The sequence below is a fragment of the Chlorocebus sabaeus genome, chromosome 13, assembly GCF_047675955.1.
Source record: "Chlorocebus sabaeus isolate Y175 chromosome 13, mChlSab1.0.hap1, whole genome shotgun sequence".
Lineage (NCBI taxonomy): Eukaryota > Metazoa > Chordata > Mammalia > Primates > Cercopithecidae > Chlorocebus > Chlorocebus sabaeus.
The window spans coordinates 55,603,273-55,620,659 of record NC_132916.1 but is presented as its reverse complement, the minus strand read 5'-3'; the positions used below and the strand labels follow the sequence as shown (position 1 = coordinate 55,620,659).

At 35.8% G+C, this 17,387-nt stretch overlaps 1 protein-coding gene across 3 annotated transcripts in view; it reads right to left on the bottom strand.

Moving 5' to 3' along the window:
* The window catches only part of AKAP7 (A-kinase anchoring protein 7), a 144,679-nt gene that overhangs the window by 58,404 nt on the left and 68,888 nt on the right, over positions 1 to 17,387 (bottom strand). For all 3 annotated transcript variants that reach the window (XR_005241285.2, XM_008007037.3, XM_008007036.3), the window contains one exon: positions 786 to 933. Coding sequence is in view for 2 of the 3 variants with exons in the window: in XM_008007037.3 (XP_008005228.3) it covers positions 786 to 933 (148 nt within the window). In the remaining variant the exon portion in view is untranslated. The remainder of the gene's footprint in view (positions 1 to 785; positions 934 to 17,387) is intronic.

The following is a 17,387-nucleotide window of genomic DNA, read 5'->3' as shown; positions in this document are numbered from 1 at the left end:
ACAAGGTATGCCTGTATTTGTCTTCTTTGAGTATTTTCATGTTACTTTAAAAGTATATAAATCAGGTTGTCTTGAAGTTCACAATTTTAAAAGAATAGTGTCTGGTTTGAAATAATAAATCTGAATCACAACAGAGCTGGCTCTTTTGAAATACATTCACATTGCAAAAAGTGGAGAATAGCTCTATTCTGGATGAAAGATCTCCATAAGTGTGTACACACTTTCCACCTGGAAACGCAGTTTTATATGAGTCTGTCTCATCTCATGCCATCTAACAGATGCATTTACATATAAATCTTTGCTTCCTCTCAAAACATCTTTCTTAGGGAAGAAATTGAAGTTTTCAATTTTTGCAGGTCACCTACATTTTCTCTTCTCAAGGTGAAACTTTCTGGCTGAGGTCACTCTATTCCTAATTACAAGCTGCAAATACAAAAATGCCTGGTGTGGAAAGCCATGGAGGCCTTCCCTGGAGAAAATGCTTTCTTCATGTTCATGAAATAAAATTAAATTGAAATGATTTCTAAATCAGTATTTCCAGACTTCATTATAATTATATTTAAAGCCAGAAGTATAAAAATTATGGGTAGCAAATTCTTAACTGATCAATATAAATACTAAAAATGCTCTAGAAAATTTTCAGTGTATCATTGTCAAAACATAATATTTAGGAAAGTATATCACTGAGAAAACATATACAACTAAGTTTAAATATTTGCCAAGATACAAGTGATGCCAAAAAAATTAAAAATAAAGATAATAAATAATTTTTAAACGACACTCACCAATCACAATGGAAGATTCACAGTGATAATAACCATTACTTTGTTTTTTCTTCAGCATGGAACAAAGATCTATGCGATATAATATTTCTTCTCCAAATCTGTGACTGATAAACTTTTCATATAAATCAGGATCTATTTTTTTCACTCCCTTGAAATGAAAAAACAAATAAGTCAATCAATCATTTCACCCAGGCAACCAGTTCATAATTACATCACTTTCCTAGAACCTGATTATTACATCTTAGAATAAAGTACACCACTGCCTATTGGCACTTGAAAATGCATGTACAACAATAAAATTGTTGTAAAGTTGTTTTTCAAGTCTCCCTGCCTAGAACGAGTTGTATTTAAAAACCATCAATAAAGAGTGTTAGGTTTAAATTTGGCAGTTTTCAGAACTTCATACATTTTAAGCTCCAGAAATAATAAAGTATACTGAGTTAAAATTTTGAGATACCAAGGAAAGACTAATCATCGACAACAAAAATGGAGAAATGGATAGTTTTTTTTTTAAATGCAGTCACTCTGTCACCCAGGCTGGTGTGCAGTGGCGCAATCTCGGCTCACTGCAACCTCCGCCTCCTGGGTTCAAGCGATGCTCCTCCCTCAGCCTCCTGAGTAGCTGCAACTACAGGCGTGTGTCACTACACCCAGCTAATTTTTTGTATTTTTAGTAGAGACGAGGTTTCACTGTGTTAGCCAGGATGGTCTTGATCTCCGGACCTTGTGATCCACCCACCTCGGCCTCCCAAAGTGCTGGGATTACAGATGTGAGCCACCGTGCCCAGCAAAATGGATAAATTTTTTAAAAGTAAGGTAGGAAAAAAAATACTATAAATCTTTAAAAAGTAAGGTGGATCTTAACATTTTATAGTGGAAAAATGTTCTAATTAGATGGATGTAATTTTTAAATTCCTTATGTAAGAATCATCTGAAAGACAATTAAAGATTACTTGAATTGGAGCAGGGAGGTCAGTGGATCTTACAAGTTCTTCTCTATCTGCTCCTCCTTACTTTCAGTGTATTTTCTTAGCAGAAACAGTTGGTTATTGAAAAATTACAGTGGGATGTCCTTGGTACCTCTGTAGTTCCCCCAAACATGGGAAAGAATATATCTGCCTCTGCTACACTATACAATGGCCCTGCAACTCGGCCTCAGAGTCCCAAAATACAGTCCATAAGATTAAGGTAACTAGAATAATATATTTTCTCTTTTCAATGACAAAAACTTAATTAGAAAATTAATGAAAAAAATTATAAAAGCAAAAAAATTAAATCACTACAAACTGCTACTGCTATAGTTTATGTGTTTAGTTTTTCCTATGCAAATACAAAGTACATTTTTTCTCTTCTATAGAATGTGGTTGTTCCCTGAGTACTATTTGATAACCAGCTTTATATTGTCAGTAAATATACCGTGTCAGTAAATAATATACAGATGTGCCAAATATTTTTCTCCATAGTACTTCATTGCATGAAAGTCTCATAATTTATTTATCCAATTATTTACTGTTGGACATTTAAGTTGATCTTAATTTTTAATATCATATTAAACATATTTCTATTGATATATGTTTTTGCTCAATGTCTAAAACTGGACTCCTAATCTCTCCCCCTTACCTCAAAGGGTTATGTGGACTAAGTAAGTTAATTTATAAAAGTGCTTAAAACAATGAAATATAATAAATTATATATAAACACACACATACACACAGCCATTATCATTAGTGAACTTTATGTAATAATTTCATTTAAGATAAGATTTCAAGAATAAAAAACATTCTGAGTAAATGGAAAATGACCAACCATGCTTGTCATCTAAATGCTTGTATGTGTGTGTGGGTGGCGGGGGTGTGGAGGTTGGAGACAGTCATTCCTTTAGACTGGAGAGAAGACTGGCAATAACATAGCAGACAAACAAGAACCTTCAATTTTCAAGAAACCAATGCCAGCACTCACTAGCCACTATTGCTATAATCTTCACTTCCATTTTGTAAAATGTCATTTTTTAAAGAAATAAAACATGAGATTGACTCTCGTCTTCTAGGCTTATTAATTTAATTTCAGCAAAAAGTAAATGCCACCTGTTTTGTAAGAATTTTTCACAGATGACTTCCAACATGAGTCTTTAGGACTTAATTTTTACTAGCAAGTGAAACGGAATTAATTGCTTAACTCATAATTTACAGAAAGAGCTATGGTTCAAAAAGGCATGAGAGGCACTGAAATTATATGCCCTGATCAGAAAAATCTTCAGTAATAAACAACCTAGAAATAGCTAAGCCTCTGCATTGTCTGATATATATTACAATTTCAACATGATCTTCATTCTCTGGAGAAATTTTTTGTTTGGCAATATATTTCTTTTCTGATAAAATTTATCTGAATTGATTTCACCATCCAGCTGCAGCAGGTGGTGTTTTCTTTCATACTAAAAAAAAAAAAGGAAGACTATGATTCTGAGGAAATAAATGGGACCTCAAAAGTGGATCATTTAGGGTAAGACTAAGAAGGGCCCTGTTTTCTGAATGAATCCACTGGGATGGCAAAACAGTTTCAGAAGCATTATCCTCCCAGATTGTATTTTAAAGCTAAAAAAGCTGGGTGGTGGCATTATTTTCAAGCTGTGGATCCCCCAAATTATTTTCTGCTTCCCTTCATCATAGGCCAGACCCTTCGTCATAGGCTAGACCCAAGTCACTATTACTTAACTATCAATGGAGGTATAAAATGTTAGGAGGGTTCAAAAGATATCATGAAAATTGTTAAATTTGACCCAAAAAGGCTAAGAGTTGGGATTATTTCACATGTAGAAGAAAAATATGTGAGGTATCTTTAACAAATCATGCTACATGCTACGGGTGTTGCAACCCTGGAATTTTGAATATGATTGGAGATGGTCTAGTACTTAGAAGGTTATATTTGCCTTGAACCTAACAGGGACAAGGCATATTTTTAAGGGCTTCATATTTATAATTGTACCCAGTATAAGTGACATTTCAATTATGCAACATAACATTAGAAGAGAAAACAGGATGTTAAGGATGGAATATCAGACTTTGAAACAATAAATTAGTGACAAGAAACGTCAAACAGAAAAAAGTTTTCAAGACTATCTTAATTAATCATTAGAAATGACTGAAGTTTTAACTTTTCTTTAGCCTAGTTTCAGTCACAGTTTAGGAAAAATTATCAGATGTTCAAAGACACTTGATAACCTTTGATACAATGTACCGTGAAACAGGAATTTCGTTCTTGGTTGTAACTTGGCACTCAAACAGTCCACTCCAGAGAAAATGCCACTGAAAGCATGATGAATACTTTTAGAATCATCTGATGGCTCAATCTGATAAGTGAACGGAAATTATTTACTCAGGAGGCATTCACCATATCATTTACATTTAGCTAAATGATGTGCACAATTTAATATGTACCAAAGAGGGCTCCGACTTATATTACTATGCCTCTGACTCTATTTTTAATACAGGAAGTAGACAGATGGTCACAAAAATATGGAAATTCACATTTGTTAATTTCAAAGTGAAAATCATTTAAGATTCTAAAAAAATAAGATACATTTATTCATCTTTAACTTCTATGACAAACTTTTTGTCATCAGAATAATGGAAATTAATATTAAGAAGGTTGAAACTTTTTTGTAATAGAAGATAACTTCTTATTGTTACTTGTTATAACAATCACAACTTCCATGATGAAAATATAAACAGGCTTCCTATAAGACAAAGAAATTATTTGTCCTACTGATAATAAGCTTGGCATTCCTGGATCTCTGCTATGTTTTCCAATAGTTTATTGCTGTCATACAAGTAGCTATAAAAGACATATATATTTCCTGTGATAATGACTTGACAACAAAATCAAGAATGTGATTTAAGAGGCAAACTCGCTTTCCACTTTGGGCACTGGCTGGTTAAAGAAGAATCGTAATCTCTTACGCTTATTTTTGTAAGTGGCAAAAAGTTACATTTGTTTAATGTCATATTGGTTAAGAAACTGAAATCACTTGTAGTGATCACTGCCCCAATGAAAATGTACATACTGGCAATTCAAAGTTATGAAAACATTATATATTGGCATGGGGCTTATCCCTGGCAAATCTTAAAGTTCTTCATGATTCCTTCACCTCTTTGCATAACTCTAATTTTTGCTGTTATTTGCAGTATTTTCATTTTCACCATCCTCCTGATACAGAACACTTGGTTACCTCCTTGCCAGCTGCAGCCTTCCCTCAGCGGCAGCTTTCCCTCAGCTCCTCTGAGTCAGGAGGAGGCTCAGTTCCACCCCAGCCTGTTCTTGACAGAGAGGGAAAGAGACGAGGAGCTTCACTGCACCAACCAATGGGCTCCGGAATAGCATGGTGATTTTAGATCGTGTCCAGCACCCAGGGTGAGAATGGCCTTGCAGCCTTCCCATCTTCTCCTCTGGCCATACTGGGCCAGTCTATGAGGCTGGGCTCTGCTTTGGTCCCCTGGTCAAATGTGCCTGTTTCCTGTCTTGCTGAGGCCCTGACACCCCACTTACTGCCTGTCAGTTAGTTTACAGAAGGAAACGTAAGGAGTGATGAAAAATGGAAAAGTCAACAGTACTTTATGTGGCCCAATTATTGTGGCCCAATCTGAAAAAAAATATGATGCCTGCTATCATCTGTATTATAGTAATAGAAAATACAAAGCATTTACTATGTACAGGCACTGTTCTAAGAACTTTTCTGAACTCATTTAATAACCACCTATTATCCACAGATAAGAAAACTAAATCACAGAGAAATGAGATCACTTACCAAAAGACACAGCTAGTAAGAGAGAGAGCTTAGATATAGATTCAGAATAAATAGAGAATATAATATATTGAAAAGAAGAGCAGAATAATAATTTCAAGCCCTCTATTATTTACTTTAAAATATTAAAATTCTAAGAATATTAATCATTCTTAAGATATAATCATATACATGATCATATTTACAAAACCAATGTCAAAATTACTTTGGGAATCTCTAGCATTCTAAAATACCTGCCCTTAATATAGTGCATGAATATTAATAAATCAAGTGATATGTATAGGTCATAGTAAATTAATAAGAAAGAATTCATAGATGCTACTTATATATAGAAAAAATTATCTAAATAATCCAGCCTGTAAAAAGAATGCTTCTTATACTGTTGATATTCCAAATAATCAGGTAAAATACTGGCACAGATGGTCTGAGTTTTCTGGACCAGCTATTTATGTCCATATATAATACTTCTCAATTCTTAACTTTGTTTTATGCTAAAGCATCTATTCGGTTCACCATGGAATTTTTTTAGGCAAGCCATCTCCCCACTCCTGTATTTATAAACTTCCTTTTAGCATTCCAGCCTGGTTTAATGTTCAGGCTTTATGGAAAGAAAAAGCAGAAACTTAGTATTTTAACTAACATTTACAGTATTACACCTTTCAGTAAGTAGTAAGTAGAAACACAGCTGCTAGAGCCATACATTTTAAATCTACTGTTGACACCTCCTTTTACCTGTCCTAAGACTTTAAGAAGCACTGGATGCTCCTCAGTGGCATCAAGTGGCTAGGAAAGCAGACACAGAGGGAAGATAACACGATTCCTAATAACAGAAGTCACGTCACAAAAGCCACCAAGAGAAAATGCTGTATTGCCTCCTGGTCCTAACGTGTCATTCCAGGAGGTGCTGGCATCAAACAGACCAGAGGAAGAAGCATGGCTTTGGTCCACAAACATTTGGTTCATTTATACTGACTAAGGCCATGTTAACCAGAGAAAGAACAACAGGTCATTGGCACCCAAAAAGTTCTCAAGGTTGCAGGCTCAGTACAACCAGCGCAGTCCTGGAACATTGCAATGCTTTTATTTACAACACAGTCTGTTTCCATGTAAGCTCATTCTTTGTCTACTTAGCCAACCTCAATTCTTTCTTCTCAAGTCCTCCTCCTCCTCATTTCCGGCAGGAGAGACCATATGCTGTTTGGCCACATAACTGTTTGTTATACTTGCATGTGGCTTTTCTCAGTATAATGAAACAAAGAAGGGGCTCAAAAAATGAGGCATCCAAGAACGATTCCTATATGCTCAGTCTCAGCTGAGCATTCAACTCCCTTTCATCAAACTCCAGCTGTGTTCTTGGCTTAGAACAGTCTTGTGATCACTCGAATGTAAACAAGCTACAGCTTCCTCCTCCTTCCTATCATCTGTTTTCCTAATGTTTTGCTCTTTGGTACATGTTCTCCTGAATTTACCAACTTCACCATTTATTTCTATATATCAAAAATAAAACAAAATCTCCCACATACACTTACAACTTAATCTATTATGTTTCCTTGTTTCAATGCAATAGCTTTTTCCTTCTAATATATACTTTCTAACATTAAGTAATTAATGCCAGTAAGTCACTGGTATAAAAATTTCTCAGGACCTCAACAGTGAAGCAGGAGAGTGGGGCTGTTTGGTAGAAAATCATTCAGAAATAAGTTTACAGAAAAATCCTAACTTTAACTTGCCCCATAACACTGGCCTGTGTGTTGCAACATACTTATATCATGATAGAAGGTGTTGTGCTTTTATAGCTTAGAGGTCAAAAGTATGGAACCACTCACCTCCATGTTATCAACAGATAGAACTTCAGGCCTAACTGTACCTCAGGTACCATTCAAATGAGAGTTAAATATTATCCCTAGACAGTGTAGAAGAGACTGTACACTCTCAAAATATTTTAAGTGCATCCACAGACATCACTAACTGTAGTCTTGTAACTTTAAACAAGAAAGACCCAAAGCATTTTCCCAGATCCTCCTGCTCCATGTACCTAGTACTTTCTACTTTTCTAACTTTCTTATGAACTACTCAATTTCCTGGACCCTTTTCCCATCAACATTCTTCCTTCTCACTTTTCTCCCCCTCATTCTAACCCCCAATATCATTCTCAATAGGACACCTTACTTAACCTAACTCAGCCTCTTACTCTGCCTAACTACCCAGAAGTATTCCCTGAATACTACTTAGGAAAGATGCCCCTGTCTAACAGAGGAAGGGCTCCAACAACTGAATATTACAAGAACTGGGTGAAGAAATGGGAAAGAAATAGTGGCATTGCGATCTACATTGACACTCCTATAGATTAAGAAATGGAACAAGGAAGAAAGGTGCTCAATGATACAAGCCTTTCACTTTATTTGGTTTGGAACTATTCCCTGGACATCATAACAGATATAAGGGAGTCTAATAGGAAAATAACAATAGATGAATATGAAACAGTCATTAAACATATAACCCAAGAATCATGTGTAGCCCTTAAACCAAAAATGAATGTTTCTCTCCAGATAGAGCAAGAAATGTAAACAAAGACTTTCTAAGTATGACACACATGGCTATGTAAAATAATTTTTTATATAACATTCAACTGGAACCTTGCCCACATTTCAAACTTAAACATTTAATTGTGAAATTTCTCCTTGTTTACTTTAAAATACAGATTGTCCCTGACTTAGGATGATTCAACATACCTTATTTCAACTTCACAACATGTGAAAGCAACATGCATTCGGTAGAACCCATACTTCTAGTACTAATACAACCATTGTTTTTTCACTTTCAGTGCAATATTCAATAAATTGCATGAGATACGCAACACTTTACTATAAAATGGGTTTTGTGTTAGATGATTTTGTCCAATTGTAGGCTAATATAAGTGTTCTGAGCACATTTGGGTAGGCTAGGCTAGAGTATCAGGTTTGATAAGGTAAATGTATTAAATGCATTTTTAACTTATAATGTGTTCAACTTATGATGGGTTTATCAGAATGTAACCCTATCATAAATTGAGGAACATCTGCATAGAATTACAGGGATTACATAAATTTTCTAATGCACTCAGAGTCAACCTGTATCTATAAACATTAGATTTGCTTTTTAAAAGTACAGTTAAAATAGGCATCAGACCAGTCAGTAATTTCCACACAGCCTTTTCTTTTAGACATTTCAAAAATTAAAAAGAATATTTTCCAATTTTTGAGAAGCACTTCAAGACTAATTTAAAAAGCAGTGAGTGTAGTAGGAAAAGAAAAAATTGACAAAAGACAAGGAATTGGTATCTTAAGATAATAGAATGCAAAAAATTATATACACTGGCATATTCCCCTTTTGCTATACCCACTAGGTGCTACCATTGCACACACAGACCCCAGAAAGCTGAACAAGCCAAACGACACCATCCTTTCCATGTCCATCATATACCCACTTTGTACATCTTAGGTACCTGCCAATAGGAATATATGTGTGATGGAAAAGTTACCACCTGTTGAGAAGTATGTTTGATGTGATTTCCCTATCCATTCAGCTTATTCCTAGGTGACCACTCCCTGGTAAATTAAATTTGAGAGATATTTGGGCTGGTAGTCTAAGAGCACACAGTTTACCATTTTCTGATTGTCAGGGTAGGTCAGGGAGGGTGAAGAGCAAGGTGGGATCCAAGGGGGCCAAGTCATGACACATGGGATGTATGAGATTAGGGAGGGGCTGTTGCCAAAGGTGCAGGATCACTACAGGGAGTCACATGGAACATTCTCCCAAGTAATGAATGGCCAGACCAAACCAGAAAATACTGTGAAAGAAATGTTCTGTTCTAAATAAAGTTACACATCAAATTATTATAATCAGATCCAGCTGTGGGGAAGGCAATAGCCAAGGAAGGAAGAGAGGTAGTTTCATACTCTGGTCTTCAGCTTTGGGACAGTATAAAGATACAGTTGCACTAAAAGGCCTTAAAGATGGATCTCCAAAATGGTGTCACAAACCTGGCCAATAGTTAAATATATTGCCATCAGTAGGGTTTAGAGACAGAACACCTCCTGTAGGAACCAAACTGGAATTCCTGTAGTCAAGGGTAGCTAGTCCCTAAGATGATACGTGGAGTAAGTGTTGTTAGGTCCTCAACTACAGATAAAGTGAGGCTTGGCCCTGGCAAACAGGCCAATAACCTTTTTGCCTTTTTAATTTACTAGAGTAACCAACTGAAAGAGAACTGAATTGGTTTAGTAATTTGAAGAACTAGTATTATTCTATTTTTAAGGTATCTTTCCTTGAGAGAGTAAGATTCTGATGGTCAAAATAAACCAGCTCATTTGTAGAAATGGAAGTATAATTCTGATATAAACTAGTTATGGTTTTGGATTGCAACCTTAATTCCCTCTCATATCTGAGTCTCTCAAGAAAAATATAGCTTTACCTTCTTTCACTACGCAGTTAATTATTTTAATAAGAGCTGGTTGGCCAATCTTTCCAGTGACAGAAAATCTTCTTGCCATCCAAATAATTCCAGCTGGTTTGCTTTTATGTGATCATTTGAGTGGGTCAGTAATTAGCTATTGTCACTTACTAAACAAGGTAAATAGTTCCGCATCAACACAATTTTGGAATAAAATCTTAGGTTTTCTTGACCATATATTCTATTTTTCTTTACCCATAATCAATCCACTGTGGGGTTTGCCAGTTTCTTCTATTTTCATGATGTTCCACTTTGTCCTTGACTAAGAAAATGTAATTAATTACCAGTTTCAAAATGTCTAAAAATGACTCACTGAGAAAAACATTTTTCCCATAACTAATGGTAATCTTTGAGATAGAATTTTTATATTTAATATAATTAAGGCAAACACATGCAATTTTAATTAACTTGAATACTCCGATACTGCATCTTTTAATACAAGTTCTAAAACTCTGTTTCTTCAATTATACTTAAATCAGAAGTTTATCGGGCTGGGCGCACTGGCTCACACTTGTAATCCCAGCACTTTGGGAGGCCGAGATGGGCAGATCACGAGGTCAGGAGATCCAGACCATCCTGACTAACACTGTGAAACCCCATCTCTATTAAAAACACAAAAAATTAGCCGGGCATGGTGGTGGGCTCCTGTAGTCTCTGCTACTTGGGAAGCTGAGGCAGGAGAATGTTGTGAACCCAGGAGAATGTTGTGAACCCCAGAGCCGAGATCGCGCCACTGCACTCCAGCCTGGGAGTCAGAGCAAGACTCGTCTCCAAAAAATAAATAAATAAATAAATAAAATAAAGTAGAAAACAGAAGCTTATCTGTAGATGCAACTGCTAGAAAATAAATGTGTACACAGAATCTATGTGTTTAACGACAAAAAAAAAAAAATCACTTAAGCCAGATTTATCAAATCAGCATTTCCTAAACCTATTCTGCCAAATACTAGGGCTACAAAACAGTCTGTGGAAAAAGGACTTGCTGGTCAAATGCATTTGGTTGGGAAACAACGCTGAGTGAACTATATGACTGTTCAAAATATTTACTGCCCCTCCTGTGGTGTCCCTTCCTGGAAGCAAATTATATGTCCTGCTATGTTACACTCAGAAGGGACCATGTGACTTGCTTTGGCCAATAAAATATGATCAGAAATTACGTGTGTCACTTCTTAGCAAAAGCTTTAAGAATCAGCATGTTCACCAACTCTCTTTCCTTCTGCCAGAAGAGCAGAAAAGCCCTAGATGGAGGCTGCCCAGTCACGGTACTGAGTAAAGACAGTGTGGAGCAGAGCCAGAGGATCCATGAACATGGGCAAAAAAAAAAAAAAAAAAGAATCTCTGTTGTTGGAAGCTCTTGAGATTCACAATAAGCATTTGCATTTCAGACAGCCTAAGAAGTTCTGACATAAAGAGCTAGATTAACTTTACTTAACCCATTATTGCTAACATTCATTGGATCACAGATCCCGCCCTGCCTCACATAAAACCCTGAGAGATGTTCAGAAAGAAAAGTCTCAGAAAATGCTATTGAAGATACTTGTTTCAAATCTCCATTCCACTTTGAAGATTTAACATTAGGTTCACTAGTTATTTCTTCTAGGGTTTTCAAAGTTGTCAAAATCTCTAACAGAATCAAGAGCAACCAGGAATCATTTGTAATCCTGACTTCAGTCAATTTCTAGAATTTCCCATAAAATAATTTAGCATTCTGTTTACTCTTTTTCAATTTTTAAAGACATATAAAGTACTGAAAGATTCCAAATGAATGTTAAGTAGGTTTACCTTTGTAAACATCATTTCCAATTCTTAAACAATTGTAAACTTGTTTTCTTTCAATGTACAGAAATAGACAATACAACAGCATAAAGTTGAAAAATACATTAGAAACACAAGTGAAAGCACTTGTTATAAATAGTGCTCTTTAACACACAGTAGATGACAGGGTTGACTAATGTAATCTAGAGTATCTCAGAAGAAATTACAATTCTATCTCCTGAGAATTCACTGAATTTTTGGTGTTAAAAAGCCATTAAAACAAAGAGATTTGCTGTTTAATGCACTTGGAAATATGAAAAGTGACTCAAAAACAACTAAAAACTGTGAGTAATTAAGCCATTTGACACAGGGAGATTCAAAAATAGTTTACAGAACCAATCTGATTTATCCTGTACCAAAGATATTTTTAAAGTTTTGTTTGGAATAATCAAGGTTCACTGAATATCCAGGGCATCTACAAATGCCCTCTTTGAGGGATGAAGGAAGGAAGTGGCAGGGTAGTCTTCGGGCTTCTCTGTGCCTCTTATTTGTTAGAATGAAGGAGGATTCTTTAAAATGTAGAGCCCTGTGAAAGCTTGCCTAGTCTGTCTCCCAGGTCAGGAGGGCCTCTACCACCAGCCCTTACACATAATTTGGTATTGACAGGATTTCTCTACCTCTCAGTTTCACTAAAGATGTAGTATGTGGCTGGGTGAAGTGGCTCACATCGGTAATCCCAGTAATCCCAACACTTTGGGAGGCCAAGGTGTGAGGATTGTTTAAGGCCAGGAGTTCAAGACCAGCCTGGGTAACATAGCAACACCCCGTTTCTAGAAAAAAAAAAAATTTTAATTAGCCAGGCATGGTGTGCACACCTGTAGTCCCAGCTACTCAGGAGGCTGAGGCAGGAGGATCATTTGAGCCCAGGATTTGGAGGCTGTGATGAGCTATGATCATGCCATGAACTCTACGCCTGGGTAACTGGCAAGTGAGATCCCAGTTCTTTAGAAAAAAAAAAGATGTGTAGAGTGTTTTTCCCATTGTCCTTGTTGCCCCATCTGGCTTCTAGGAGGACAAGTGGAAAGACTCGGATCTAAATTGCCACTATCTTCCTATCGGTACTTGAAGACCTTTCTTCTCTCTTTCTCCTTCCACGCAGACAAGAAAGCCAATATGAGGTTAGAAATATATGTATCTGTGTGAAGCCAAATTAACCAATTTGGTCAAAGTGTTTATCTTACAGACATTTCAGGATAGCACAGGTGTCAAGAGTCCTTCTTGTACAACAAGTCAATAGAGATCGAGAGAGGTTAGGTGATTTTTCCAGGACTAAATAACAGGGCTAAAACAGGAAAGCTCATGCTCCTTTAAATTTACTACAGGGATTCCTTTAAGAAGGAATAGTCTTCATGCTCCTGGGTTTTAAAATGGTTTATAAAAGCGCACTGTCATGCAGACCCCCAAAAGTGAGTGGCAGTCAAATTATACCAGGCCCAGTTAAAATCCTGAAAAAATATGCAGCGATAGATAGATAGATAGATAGATAGATAGATAGATAGATAGAAGTAAATAACGGTACTGAGTGAAGAAAGATGACATCAGGGCTCACAGTTAAGGAAGGATGCAGAGTAAGGCTGAGTTCAGCCAACCTAATATAGAAGCTTTTCATTACAATTTTGGTTCCGTATATTCAATCACCAAATAATTCAGGAACTGGAATCTCCTCTTAATGGTAGCATCAGAACAAAATTTTCATCCACATGCTCTCTGTTTCCATTCCTACCAATAACTGTCCTATATCCTCTTCTCCACTCCCCTCAACATCATCTTCATCAGGTCCAATGATCACCCTTCAGCCCTTACTTTTTGCATATTGAATTCTGCCCTCAAAACAAACCAGTCTAAGAGAAAGTCACTAACAATTTTCAAAGATCATTTTTTTTCATTCTAAAGTACTCTCATTTTCTGACTCTGTAAAAAAAAAAAAAAAAAAAAACTGCTGCAAAGAGGTGTCATGTTCATAAAACATATCCTTGTCAGTTCAAGAGCTACAGTAGTAATTTGAAAGAGTTATAAATCAGGGAAGGTATCTAAGAAGCCCAGAAAATAATTTGTGATTAAAAACAACTGACCTATACATTAGGAGATCACATTTATTTTTTGAGGATGCTATCACATTTACTTTTTGTGATCTGTATTAAGATGTTTGTTTGATTTGAAACTTGTCTTCTTCTGCCACCAAGTGTTAGCACATATTTCTAACTAACCAAGATTTGCAACATTGAAATCACTGAAACTCAAGTTCATTCAATAAGAAAAATAAGTACAAAAAGATACACTATAAAAAGCATGAAGCTGAACAAGTTAGTAGACTGGCTATGTCAACTAAATTCTGAAAAAAAACTACAAATAACCTAAACTTTAGTTACTATTTCAGAGACAGTAATTTAATACGATTTTCTGAGACTTCATTCAATGAAAAAATTACAAAATACAATGATAATGATTTCTTTTGATATTATGCAACATATCCACTACAATTTCATGAAACTAAGAATATGCAAAGCTGACACATTGACTAAACGTCTCCTGGTGTTAGAAAGATATATAATCGCCAAGAAAAGCCTTATGTTTCACAGAATCTGTCCTTAGCCTCAACTCAGCTCTCTAACTTGGGAACCAGAATACCATGCTGTCACAGAAGAAGTTTCACATCAGGACATTTGAGAGAGAGTTTCTGTATTTTCAAAATTTTGAACACAATATATTGAATGTTTAGATCCCCACTGGGCTTTTGGTTACTGCTACTACATGCAATTACCTGCCAACAGGTGCCTACCAGAGGACAGGATCCCGGAAGTCCAGGGACTTCTGCACCAAACACTTAACACCACTGGGAAATCCTCACACTAGATCTGTACGACCTCCCAGGGGGTGAACACTCATCCCCTGCACCAGCCATCTGTCCACATCTTTAAAGTCAATGAGATGTTTTACCTTCATAAACAGACTGATTATAGCTCTGACTTAAATCTAATTTTTTAAGTTGACATGGATAATAGCTTTTCAGGTTATTTTTTAAATGACAATGACAGATGATTTAAAAACATCTCAATTGGGTTATCACTACAGAATATCGCATTACACCTCCTATAAACAATAATGAATGGACCAGCTATCTTATTATCTCAGAATTTTCCTATAATAATCCGGAGCATTCCTCTACACAGCACACCCCTTTTTACCAACAATCATCACGTCTACCCTGACAACAGTAGCACCAGTACTTTAGGAGTGCATCAGTATCATACACAAAATCATTTCCAGACTACCCTCTAGCAGGTCAAATTGAAATATAAGGAGGATACCACCCGGAATCAGTCTTTGAAACACAGCACCTTAACAGGAGGTATCATTTAGCTCTTTTCCAGACAGTCTCACTATACACCACCCCTGCATACCAGAAACTGAAGGAACACTCCCATGACAATGGAAAATCTTCAGCTTTCCTGAATCCGGTGGCTACCCCACACTCCTGCATTGCCATGGGGCACCTAACTTTGCTCATCACCACTTCTTATTACACTCTACTCACAAGGTCCCACCATTCCTCAGAACCCCAGCAAACCAAAATGGGAATCCTTAGCATGTCAAGGGAGACTAACTATATTCTGAGTGATATTAAGGTCAGTTCTATTCACTTACCTACCAGAAAAATCATGGGCTAAGAAAGCAGCTGTGGGAAGCCACTTTTTACCTCTAAAATGCATTGAAACACATTAAGGTGTTGGCAAGGCAAACCCAAGAAAACCATTTTATACAATTTTAATTATACTATACATTCTACAGTATAGATTTTATATACTACATAAACAGTATAGTATTTTATTTACCTTTGCATGCTGTTATAGAATCCTTATATTTACTTCAATAGCTATTTATATCATTTATATGATTTACCATAATTGACTTAAACCTTTCCCTATTGCTGTGGGAGTTATTTCTATTATTTCCCTATTATTGATAATATTTCAGTAAACACCTTTATGCATAAAGAACTTCACTTTTTAAATTATTTCTTTAGAATAATATCAGCAGGTAGGACATCTTAAATAAAACAAGATTTTTAACATTTTTTTAATGTCAGTTGCATAATTCATAGCTCAAAGGGCCATATCAATTTTATATGACCTCTGATAGTCTTTCTACCACAAGTTTATCCTAACACATGCTCTTCTCATACACCATGGTTGGGAGTATAAACTGCCACTACTGCTTGACAAGGCAATTTGAGGTGTTTCTGAAAGTTTGTAATGTCCAATACCCTTTGCCCTTAGAATTTCACTTCAAAGAATTGGTTCTTTGAAATACTGGCATATCGAACAAGGAAGTTCATAACAGCATTGTTTGTGGTACCAAAGAAACGGAAATCAACCTAATTATTCATCAAGGGAAGAATGTTTAAATTATGATAAATCAAAATAATATTGAGAGTTTTATTTCTGTTTTAAAGAAAGTATACGCATGTATGTATGTCCATATGTATTTGCAGTGCATAGAAAAAGGTCTGGAAGGATCTACTGGCAGTGGTTACCTAGAGAGAGAGACATTCTGTTGGAAGGAAGTGGGTTGCAGGATGGTAATGAGGGAGCAACTGTACCTTTCACTCTATAGGTCTGTATGTATTTTAATTGTTTACAGTAAGTATATATTCAGCTAATAATTTTATAATTAAAGTAACATTTTAAATAAAAAATAACATATGTGAAATGAGTCCAATCTCCTAACATGCAAGTGGAGAAAAAAAAAAAAAACTATTTTGCCACTCCCTTCTTTTATTTCACTATCAATCTAAATAACATGGAAAGCCAGCAATACATTCCACGGTCATCTTTATTTAATGGTCACCTGCTTGTGATCATTAGATCAATGGATGGATTCAGAACAAAAATCTAGAAGAAAATTAGTGCCGAGAGAGGAAAATAGATAGCTGGAAATGTAAAAACATTAAGAATGAGACTAAGGAACCATATATTTTCAAACAATCTACATACCAAACCACGAATTATAATAAAGCAAATAAATGAAATCCTTTTGTATATATGCCAGCTTTTCATACTGGTTTTAACCTTTACAGTAGATATGCTGCACAAGAAACTGTTGGGTATTAATTTAAGCCTGCAGGTCTCAAGTATATTCCTCTGCAGATCATCTGTATCAGAACCATATGAGGCATTTACTGAACAGCAAAAGCTTAGGTCCTAGGTCCATCTCTAAATCTAAGGGTAGAGGGTGGAAATCTGAAACTTCAACAAGTACCCCCGCTGACTTGAGAATCCCCATATCTAAGATCTACTTCCTTAAACTTTCAGGAACACTGACCATTATAATAGTGATGGGAATAGACTCATTCCATAAATTAAAATAAAAAATTATTATTTGACTTCCTGAAAATGATAAGATCACAATTTATTTTCTAAATATTAAGCATTCTGATCTAAATAAAATGCAACCTTAGATTTTATGTACCATGCAAGCAGTGACTGTTTCTATTTTG